Here is a 12,131-nt window from a genome sequence, read left to right as displayed (position 1 = left end):
AAGCTTCACAGGGTGTATGTACTGTACACTAGGGGTAGTGACAACACTGTAAGGACCTGTAAACATTGTTGGTCCCAAGGCTGAATATCAACCCGGTCACTAGCGGGATACGATCTCAGCACCTGGCACAAAATATGATTCTCAAAATCTGTTGCTATCAAACCTATCCGTCTAGCCCTATGTTAGCTAGCAGTGTTGCGTCCTATTGCGACAGCCTATCTTAACTAATGTGTTCTACTACGTCCTACTTGACGAGCTATAAAACGAAAGTGTTGAATGTAGGTCCTATCGCAATGCCATATCATGCCAATCTGAACTTAACTCAAGTAAGTCCGATTTACCTCGTCGTGCACATGCTCCGACAGCATGTGCCCTGTCATACTTTTGTTTTCTCCTTGAAGCAAGTTGCGTTCCAGCTGTGTTCCAGCTATCTGTTCAAGCTTCACAGGGTGTATGTACTGTACACTAGGGGTAGTGACAACACTGTAAAGACCTGTACACATTGTTGGTCCCAAGGCTGAATAACAGCCTGGTCACTAGCGGGATACGATCTCAGCACCTGGCGCTTGCTAGACTGGCGCTTTTGATTGCTTGCCTGGTCCGACCCACATGAATTACCGTATTCGATGTAATAAGCGCCCAGGGCGCTCTCAAAATTAGAAATAGGGGGCTCTTATTAGAATATTATTTTGGTAAACAAAATTTTTTTCGTGGTTTATGCTGACAGCCTGAAATGTTTATGTACGGCAGATATATTTTTCCAGAATTTAATTGCCCATAATTAAGAGTGCATATAACACACGAGTGCGTATTGTACGAGAATAAATAAGTTTTGTGTACATTGATCAATCCGAAAGGGTGCTAATTGGGATTGCTCACTAGCCAATATATTAGCAAATATCGCCGTGGACGCTTATTAGAGCAGGGCGCTTATTAAGTCGAATATGGTATTTGTTCATCTGTTTTTCAATCCCAGCTAGTACGAGGTATATGGCCTCTGTCCCAGCCCAGCTTCATAATTCCAAATTGTCGGTACCTTATCAAAGCTCCAGTTAACTTTTTGAGCAATTGAGTTTTTACTCGAAGGTTTCGATTTTTATTGGGTTATTACATTTTTTATTGGGTAACTAATATTTTTTCACTCATCTATTCATCACTCTATTGGTTTTTCCCCGAAATGAGTTAACATTTTGATATTTACACAAAAAATTAATAATGTTTTAGATATATATAAAGGCTCTAACTATAGGCTTGACTCGGAAAGTAAATTAGCTCGTAATTGTGTTTCGGATATTAGCTCCATTGTACGCATGCTGAAAAAGCTTCATTGTGTATTTACTAATTACGCATGCTGTTTTTATACATTTGAGTTTTTCATTTAATGCTTGCATTTCTGAATGCAAGTTAATTGAAAGTAATTGGGTTTTGAATATTTTGGGGATATTTTACGCAAATACGCAGCTTATCTGTAACTCTGCCTTATTGCTGTTTTCTTATTGTGATAATGTTGACTAATTAATGACTTTAATGATGATGATTACTGTAGCATGAAATTAATGCAAAAATTGTGAGTGTCCCTTGCCTGCATTAAAAAAAGTGACGCCATTTTATCTGGACATATAAGAGTATATTGTCATGTCAGCTGGGGACCTTAAATACTCTTATAATTACAAGCCAAACATTGCTCACCAGCGTAATGTTTGTTTGTTGTTTAACGCCGCACTCAGCAATATTCCAGGTATATGACAGCGGTCTGTAAATAATCAAGTCTGGACCAGACAATCCAGTGATTAACATCATGAGCATTCATCTACACAACTGGGATATGAAGACATGCATCAACCAAGTCAGTGAGCCTGACCACCCGATCCCAATAGTCACCTCTTCCGACAAGCATTGGTTGCTGAAGAATTCTAAATTCTGAATTCTAACCCAGAAATTCACAGGTTACGCCTATAACGCCACACAAAATCATTATAGACCCGGGAAGATCTGGGGTAGAATAGATCTTCAGCAACCCATGCTTGCCGTAAAAGGTGACTATGCTTTTGGTATCGGTTGGTCAGGATCGCTGACTTGGTTGATGCATGTCATCATATCCCAATTTCGTAAATAGATGCTCATAATGTTCATCGCTGGATTGTCTGGTCCAGACTCAATTATTTACAGACCGCCGTCATATAGCTGGAATATTGCTGAGTGTGGCGTTAAACAAAAAACAACAACAACAAATTATGACAAGCATGGGTTGATGAAGATCAATTCTAACCTGGATCTTCATGGGTCTCACCCTTGTAGTGAAAGACGTCAAGGATAGTAACATTGTTATTCCTTGTTTTCAGGCAGTTTCTGGAGTGTCTTCGTATGATTGGCTGATTTCCTCAGCACCTCTGTGTCAACATGGGTTGTGGGTCATCTTCTTCAACATCACCAGATTACCCAAACAATGATTATCATGATAATAACGGAAGCGATGAACGAGGCAACAGACAGGATCACCATGACAATAGACAGGATCACCATGAAGACAGACAGGATCACCATGACAACAGACAGGATCACCATGACAACAGACAGGATCACCATGACAACAGACAGGATCACCATGGCGACATAGATCAACCAGACACTGAGGATAATGAAACAAGGATAACTGTTAACCATGAACCCGAACCAGACATTCCTGAAGCTCAAGACAACGAAGTTGTTGAACGCGGTCGTCGTCATAGCGATGTCGTTGACAATGACGGTTCAGGTCTCAAGTATGCAACTGTAGATTTCCGGACAGCTAAGAGTCCTGGCTATCACGACAGTGAGCCAAGTGTTGACAGCGGTGAAAGGTGGGCTGATGAAGAATTCCCTCTTCACGTTGCGATACAGGAACATAGGCAGAAGAACTTGGGCTGGAAAAGGGCATCGGTGAGTTGTCAGCTTGCTTTGTGTGTTATCAATGACCGATCTCTAATTTTCTCGGGGCTGCCAGGGATTTATGGTGCAGACAGAATATTTTGGGGGTCACTGCTTCAAGAAGTACAATCTTTTTCTTTGTAATGATGAACTAAAGAATATATTTTTTCCCCCTTTTTTGGTGATTTTTCAAATTGTTCCATCTGAAAAAAGTATCCGACAATGCACAATAGTGCTACCACATAACCCTGGTTTTGGTTATCGTTATTTTGAAGATATATAGTAAAATCTGCAATTGAAATAACACGATATCAGAATATATTATTTGTAATAAGATAATAATTTAAGATACTATTTTTTCTGATCTTGCATCAAAATTCTTTTCCGTTATATTATTGGGTATATTTGAAAGTAATCACTGGTAGATTGGGAGAACATGTGTGTACAGCTGATCCTCAAAATTCGGCTTATCTTCGGTCGTATACGGTAACCTCTTTTTCGTCAAGGACGTCCAGTGAACGTGTGTGTTTTGTTGTAAAATATTTATTTTATTATTTTCTGGAACAGTTTTCTTTTATTAAGATAAAGCCTGCCACACTTCCAAAATATCAAAAGGTCGATCCTTACATGTATGCACTCACTCACTCACTCACTCACTCACTCACTCACGAACAAAAGGAACGAACGAACGAACAAACGAACGAACGAATGAACTCACTCACTCACTCGATGACATTGTGTGTGTGTGTATTTACAGGAGCTTGCTGAGAACCCAGTCTTGTTCACGGAAGGAACAACAAGGTTTGACATTGGTCAAGGGTCGGCGGGGACGTGTTGGTTCTTGTCGATGTTGGCCAATCTGTCGGACCATCCACAGCAGCTCAGGAAGGTAGGAAGGACCATGTGGGAGTGTTATCATTTCGGTGTTAATCATGTTATATACTCCCCAGGGAGCTGAAAATGATTCTTGAGCGCACCATGATCCAGTGACCGGTGTAATAATAGCGTTTTGAGCATGAGTGGTGTGGAAATATGTGCAATATAAATAGCCTATGATTATTATTATGATTATGATTATGATCATGATTATCATTAGACAAAATAAACACTTGCATTTGAAACATATATACCGTGTTCACCATAATAAGAGCCCCGATATTGTTGTTTATTTTTATTTGATAACAAATTCTATCCATTTAAGCTATAATAATGGTGACACTATTTTTCAGGGCATTGTCATGCTGCCCTTATATAATAAGACTAATATTAATCATACATATACATGAGCTGTTACTGGCCGCAGGTTGTCCAAGATAACGACTACTCTCTCCACACTGGGGTGTTCCACTGTCGCTTCTGGAAGTTTGGTGTGTGGGAAGACGTGTACATCGATGATCACCTCCCGGTTGTCTACGGCAACCAGATCTGGGGTGCCAAGTCATCGAGTGATGACAATGAGATGTGGGTCTCCATGCTGGAGAAAAGCTTTGCCAAGTAAGTCTCAGCTTTAAAGCAGCAAAACAAACTGAATATAGGTTATATCCGAAACAAAAACCGATAAAGTCGTCAGAAGGTCGCGCTTCAATCCCTGGGTGCATCATATAATTTTTGTTTGTTGTTAAATGCCACACTCGGCAATATCCCCTCTATATGACGGCTGTCTTTAAATAATTGAGTCTGGATCAGACAGTCAAGTGATTGACATCATGAGCATCACTAAGAACTAAGATCTGATTTTAATGAGATTGATCATTTCAAGGAGTGCCGCAATGAAATGGTTTGGTTGTTTGTTTAACCCCACACTCAGCAATTCCAGCTATATGAGGGCGGTCTGTAAATAATCGAGTATAGGTCAGATAATCCAGTGATTGACATCATGAGCATCGATCCACGCAATTGGGATACGATGACATGCATCGACCAAGTCAGCGAGCCTGACCCCCTGATCCTGTTAGTCGGCTCTTTCGACAAGCATAGTTGCTTTTTACGGCATGCATGGGTTGCTGAAAACCTCGTCTACCCCTGATTGCATCATATCAAATGACATTGAAAGATGGTACTTGTTTTACCCTCTCATGACATGCGCTCAGCATTAACAGGTTAAAACAATTTCCTCTAAATTTTCACTATTCTCGGACTAATGGTTTAGTTATTATTTTTTCATATTTTAATGGTATAACTGAGTAAAATGTTTTTGGGAGTGGTCTCCCTTTGATATCTGTCAGCAGGAGTGATCTTTCCCTAGCAAACCTGCTTTTTGCTTCTGTACCACAGTTCAACCAGTACACATGTACTTACTCAGTATTTCTGTACTATTGATGTTAAGCAGGTTTTGTTGCATATATTTTTTAAAGTTTTGTGCCCAAATTCATTGTTAATGATTTCTTCAGGTTTTGCATGTTAAGTGCACAATAAAAGTGTTGCAATTTCATGAGCTTAAGACCCGTGAAGATTCCGGGGTAGAATAGGTCTTTAGCAACCCATGCTTGCCGTAAAAGGTGACTATGCTTAGTCATAAAAGGCGACTAATGGGATTGGGTGGTCAGGCTCTCTGACTTGGTTGATGCATGTCATCCATCCCAATTGCGAGGATCGATGCTCATGATATTAATCACTGGATTGTCTGGTCCAGACTCGATTATTTACAGACCGCCATGATATAGCTGGAATATTGCTGAGTGCGGCGTAAAACAACAAACAAACAAACAAATCATGAGCTTAAGCTAGGGCTGGGACGAGTTCGAATTTACAACGCAGGTACCCAGCCCCCTATTATCCGACCCTACCCCGGAACCCACTGTAGGTCTCAAGAGATGGGTACAAAATGTCCGATTGGGAAAAGCTTGACCCCTGGCAAAATGTATGTAAATACACACATGAAACGATCCGGTCATGCATTTGCTGAGGTGACTAAAATTTTATCTTTATTTAAACATATAAAGTCAGAAGGAATGTGTGCATAGTCAGAAAGAAATGCGAACATTTGGCACTTATAGTGTAGCCATAGATTTCCAGATAACATTTATCAAAATATCATGTGACTAACCATGGGTCCGGGTAGTCCTGTGGGTAAGCGGGTCCTACTCACCCACCCGACCAGAGTACCGAGTTACCGTTCCAGCCCTAGCTTAAACTGTAACATTTTTATGATTGGCAATTTTTGGTAATCAGGTTACATGGATCGTACAATGCTGTGTATGGTGGACAGTCCAGTGACGCCTACATGGCCCTGACTGGAGGAATATCGGAGAGACTGGACTTTGAGGAGGACAATATTGATCCAGACAGCCTCTTCCGTCGTGTCAGGAATTCCCTTTACACAGGAGCATTTGTTTCGTGTACTGTTCCGGTGAGATGTCGTCATACTTTATACTTCAAATACATACAGTGCTCCAGATAAGCGGCTAATTGTGTAATATGCGCAAAATATAGCACAATATTGTGTCCTTACTGTCAAGGAGCACTGTATTTTTATATCGTATTGTGTCCTCACTTTGAAGATGCACCGTTTCATATATCATATCATGTCCTTATTGTAAAAGGGGCGGTTGGGTAGCCTAGTGGTTAAAGCGTTCGCTCGTCATGCCCGAAGACCCAGGTTCGATTCCCGACATGGGTACAATGTTTGAAGCCCATTTCTGGTGTCCCCCGCCGTGATATTGCTGGAATATTGCTAAAAGTGGCGTAAAACCAAACTCACTCACTCACTCACCTTACTGTAAAGATGCACCGTTTCATTTATCATATCGTGTCCTCACTGTCGAGATTCATGCTATTGTTGCAAAGTTTAGAATACCGGTAAACCCCTTTTAAGTTGGAGAGGTAAGGTGAGACTGGGTTTAACGTCGCGTCCAAGATTATTGCACTTATATCGTGACATGTGAGCACGAGTGAGTGTGTGTGTGGCTGCTTGTACTAGTCTGGACTGATGCCGATTTATAGTGCTAGCTCACTGAGATACCATGCCGCAGTTTAACATGAATACCCCACTCAGACACAGTATACTGACTCTGAGCCAACCAGTCCTTGTTTTAGCCCCCTAATGTCGAGCGCCGGACAGGGTAACAACAAGTACCATCTTTTAACGTCTTTTGGTATGACACGGCTGTGGATCGAACTCCGCACCTTTCGCTCTCCGGGTGGACGCTCTACCACTAGACCACGGAAGCAGTTTTTAAGTCGGAACCTCTGGTCATGTGACTTGGGTAACCAATCTGTGTCTTTGGCTTTTTGCGCCACGCTAGTTCCTTTGATCACAACACAGGCTGCTTTTTGTTGTTTGCATTTTTGTTGCGATAATGGGAGGCAGTAAAGAAAACAATTGCCACCTAACTGACAAGAAAGTCAGTTCTTGAGTTTGGATGCAGAAAGGTGGCAGACAAGTATTGCTTCTTGATATCAACAGTTGCAGAATGTTCTTCCCTCTGTTTTACTTCGCTAAAAACGGTCGGTGAACTGACCTATGTACTTGATGACGAGCATGTGTATAAAAAACTTCTATTGTTCCATTTAATTGGTTGAATGCTTTATTATATTTCTAGAGAAGTGGAATATTAAAAAAAAGAAAACATCTGACATTTTAAGGAATAATCATCTGTTGGTTCCTTGAATGTCCAGTAGACAGACATGCAAGGGTTAGCATTTAATTCTAAGGAAATGTTTTTCTGTATCAAATATATGAATGTGTTATTAGTTTGAAAAGTATTATGTCCCTTTGAAATTGTTACATGGATGATTTTGAATTTTCAGGAAAAGCATGATGGAGTTTATGGATTAATTGGAGCACATGCATACTCCTTGACGGGAGCACAACAGGTAGGGAAGTAGTACATAAATATAGAAACAATGGTAGGGAAATAGTACATAAATATAGAAACAAAGGAAGGGAAATAGTACATAAATATAGAAACAACGGAAGGGAAATAGTACATAAATATAGAAACAATGGAAGGGAAATAGTACATAAATATAGAATCAATGGAAGGGAAATAGTACATTAATATAGAAACAATGGTAGGGAAATAGTACATAAATATAGAAACAAAGGAAGGGAAATAGTACATAAATATAGAAACAATGGAAGGGAAATAGTACATAAATATCGAAACAATGGAAGGGAAATAGTACATAAATATAGAAACAATGGTAGGGAAATAGTACATAAATATAGAAACAATGGAAGGGAAATAGTACATGAATATAGAAACAATGGAAGGGAAATAGTACATAAATATAGAAACAATGGAAGGGAAATAGTACATAAATATAGAAACAAAGGAAGGGAAATAGTACATAAATATAGAAACAATGGAAGGGAAATAGTACATAAATATAGAAACAATGGTAGGGTAATAGTACATAATTATAGAAACAAAGGAAGGAAAATAGTACATAAATATAGAAACAATGGAAGGGAAATAGTACATAAATATAAAGAAACAATGGAAGGGAAAAAGTACATAAATATAGAAACAATGGAAGGGAAATAGTACATAAATATAGAAACAATGGTAGGGAAATAGTTTATGATGACAGTAGTGATGGTATGGAAATATCTTTTATGATATTGATTGATGAATGGGAAATAGAAAATAATGATAGTAGTGATAATAGGGAAATAGTATATAATAATACTAGTGATAATAGGGAAATAGTATATAATAATAGTAGTAATGGTAGAGAAATAGTATATAATGGTAGTCTTGATGGTAGGGAAATAGTATATAATGATGGAAAACAATAATCGGGAAATAATACATAATGATAGAAACAATGGTATGGAAATAGTATATAATGATAGTAGTAGTGTTAGGGAAATAGTATATATTGATAGAAGCGATACAAACACATCTTGGAAAAATTTCAACAATTTAGTGTGTTCTCTAATTCTGTCCTCAGTCACAATGAGTCAGTTTCACCTGTGGTATAACTTGTGAAAAAAACATGCTGTTGTCATTCAGGTGCAGCGCGACAGCGGCGACAACGTCTACCTTCTGCGTGTACGCAACCCGTGGGGCAACACCGAGTGGAAGGGCCCGTGGTCAGATGAGTAAGGAACTGCTCTTCTTGCGTCCATTCATATCAATCACCTTAGGCAGAGTTTAGGCCAGCCTTTTGTTGGTGGTGAGGGTTACGATTTTGGGCCCCAAAATTCAGTCGTTATGTCAATTAAAAGTTTCAGTTTCAAATTTGATTTCCTCAAAATGTTAAGCAAGTAGGGGGAGAAAGGAAAGAAAAATGTGTGGATAAATTGAGGTGAGTTTAGAGTTACCTCCCTTCCATTATAGACACAGATCCATTGAGTTCGTCATTCACCATTGTGTTTTGAGGTTTTTAAGATAAATCTTTAGCAGGTTTGTATTGATAGTTTTAATTTTGTTTGTTTTTTATACATTACAATATTTGGAGTTTGTGGATCTGTAAACTAACTTTGAAAAATAGCCTGGCCTTAGTAGGTTTTATCAAAGATGGCTGACATCAGTGATTTCGGATAGTCCTCTGAAATCTTAATGTTTAAGCTTGCCAATGCATTTTTATGATGATGATGATGATGATGATGATGATGACAGTGATGATGATGATGATGATGATGATGATGATGATGATGATGATGATGATTGTGATTGTGGTGGTTATGATTATAGGGATGAAAATGCCGGTGATCATGATAACGATAATGACGGCAATGACGATAGTGATGATTAAGATAGTTAAGATTACTGTGATGTCGTGTAGGAGCGAGGAGTGGCGTACCATCCCTGCTGGTGCTGTGCAGCGAGTGAACATCGACGACGGAGAGTTCTGGATATCTCTGCCAGACTTCCTCACATACTTCTCCCAGACAACAATCTGTTCTCTCACGCCAGACTTTGACAGTGATGGCTGCTCCGATTCACTCGGTGAGTACACATGCACCCATCAGCGTACACGATGCCTAAGGCTATTTCTTATTACAATACATAGCCTCTTTTCTGTGTAGCTCTACAGTATAGCCATGACGTCACACCCTCTGAGTGACAAAACGATCTTAGTGCTAAGGTGAACGTAACTTCCATACCTTAACTAATCTTACGACCGTAGTAGCGCTTAGGTTGTTTGGCACAACGGCACCCTGGCCAATAAAATGCCTTTTTTTCTGTGATTCACCTACTAAATAATTGATATGTAGATAATAATGCATCATTCTTTATATCCATGCTCACCTATGCATTCCTTATTCATTTTCAAACTGCTGTAAACTGAATTTACGCTAAATTCTAGGCTGTGATTGGTGATTGGACGTCACATGTAGTCACGTGACAACACAATATTTCCTTCAAAACAGCCAAACTTTCCAGAAGAAATGTGGGTTCCATCATCTCAAATGGTGGGTGGACTCACTATACAATCATTGCACATCACGAGGTTATGAAGGATGCAATATTTTGGCAGTTTTAGCCATTTAACTGACCCCTCCCAAACATCTTCCCGAGGCAAGAGAGTTAACTGACTAAAGTCCAGGCTCCGCCCTTGCCGAACTAAGCTGGTATTATGGAGTTACATTTCGGCTGGACTAACGTGTACCATAAGCCTGGGAAAGGGCATACAAACTCCTACTGCCACCATGCACAGTAAAGCAGCGCGCCAAGCTCCTCACAGCGATAGTCCGTTCGCGGAGCTCTCTATACTATCGCTGCCACCAGTCAAAACTCCCCACTGTGATAGGTGGCCCCAAACATGCTTGGAGTTGGACAAGCAGCCGAATGACCGTTATGTTTTCAAACAAGTGACGACCGTCATGACGCCGAATACACTTACCGCTGCTAAATTACTGTTCTTTGTTTGTCAATTTGAATTCGTATTTCATTAAAACTATCATGTAATGATATAGTTAGAATGTAAGGGAGATGTTGGTTGATTTTCCGTTAGTCTTCAATCTCGAACCAATCTGATTATACAAACAACAATGTAAATTCATCTGGAAAACATGGTCAGTCGTAAATCTTTTCAAAATGAAATATGATGGCATTCCCAAAGACATAAACAAAAGTATAAACGTTACTACATATGGGGTTGCCGGGAGTGATGTTACCGAGAGTGTAACGAAGGTGTCACGCGCTGGGAAGGAGCTTGGCAGTGCGCATGTAAAGGGAAGTTACTGTGTGCTATATTGGATCGCATTGTTTTTAAGTATCAGGATTTTATTGGGGGGGGGGGGGGGATGGAGATCAAAACGAAATGTGCGGCAGACTATATGATCATGTGGTCAGTGCCTGAGACTATTTTTAATTTCGCCAAACATAATCATAATCCATTTTTACTCATTTCTCAATTTTCATGTGTCAATGGCAGTCACGTGAGAACACTTCAGTTGCTTGATGCTGATGTGTTTACAGTAACCAGCTTGCACCTTTGATGTAGGGTGTGCTTGTTAATTAAGCTTGATTAGATAGGCATGTTGGCATGTTGGCATGTTGTTGGAAAGCATCCTGCCTTTGATGAATTTGCAGCAATTGCAGCGAGGTCAAACAATTGTGTGTGAAGTGAGTTGAAAGTTTGGCGAATGTGGGTATGTGGACGTTATTTTGTATTTTGAACTGTTTGAGTCATCGAGGACCAAATGTATTCCAGACAACAAGGAATTTGAGACATCCAGTGCCACAGTTCCGTGTATAAATGATCAAACTATGGAAGGAATTTACATGGACTGTAAGGTCCGTTTTAGACAATCAGGAATTTAACACATCCAAGTTCGAAAATGGTTTTTAACTGTATTAGGTTAAACAAGATTTGATACGATAACATGAATATTCAGAGTTCTAACAAGGTTGAAAATGGTAATGTGAATATTCGTAGCTCTAACAAGGTTTAATAGAGTAATATGAATTATTCTACCATGAATTTGGAAATTATTTGATTCTGATTGGTCAATCAGAGGTTGTCAAAATATAATTAACCCTCTCTGATTGAAATAGCCAATTTGACAGCTGTATCACCGCGGAAGCTAATATACATTGAATCATTCTTTTTCAGTCATTGTTGGTAGGCATATCTAAATAATTATGTCTACAATTATTGGCTAAAAAATGCAAAGTTGCAATTACTACTCTATTCAAAGGGTGTGTGACAATACATTTCATGCAGATAACATGATATAAATCTACAAAAAGAATGTATTTTTAGTTTTGGGGTGAACACAGAGCTTGGAATTTGGCGCTTTTTTATATATGACTGTGACGTCATAT

General features: G+C 39.4%; 1 protein-coding gene across 2 annotated transcripts in view; it reads left to right on the top strand.

Moving 5' to 3' along the window:
* The window catches only part of LOC139464926 (calpain-9-like), a 35,725-nt gene that overhangs the window by 8,714 nt on the left and 14,880 nt on the right, over positions 1–12,131 (top strand). For both annotated transcript variants that reach the window (XM_071246528.1, XM_071246527.1), the window contains exons 2-8: positions 2,343–2,919; positions 3,665–3,796; positions 4,211–4,401; positions 6,079–6,256; positions 7,657–7,722; positions 8,868–8,956; positions 9,643–9,806. In XM_071246528.1, the coding sequence (XP_071102629.1) occupies positions 2,401–2,919; positions 3,665–3,796; positions 4,211–4,401; positions 6,079–6,256; positions 7,657–7,722; positions 8,868–8,956; positions 9,643–9,806 (1,339 nt within the window). In that variant the 5' untranslated portion in view covers positions 2,343–2,400. The remainder of the gene's footprint in view (positions 1–2,342; positions 2,920–3,664; positions 3,797–4,210; positions 4,402–6,078; positions 6,257–7,656; positions 7,723–8,867; positions 8,957–9,642; positions 9,807–12,131) is intronic.

Source organism: Haliotis cracherodii, unplaced genomic scaffold, assembly GCF_022045235.1.
Source record: "Haliotis cracherodii isolate W230 unplaced genomic scaffold, xgHalCrac1.p SCAF_17, whole genome shotgun sequence".
NCBI classification, from domain to species: Eukaryota; Metazoa; Mollusca; class Gastropoda; order Lepetellida; family Haliotidae; genus Haliotis; species Haliotis cracherodii.
Note: the sequence above shows the minus strand (reverse complement) of the source record. Positions and strands in the feature narration are given on the sequence as shown.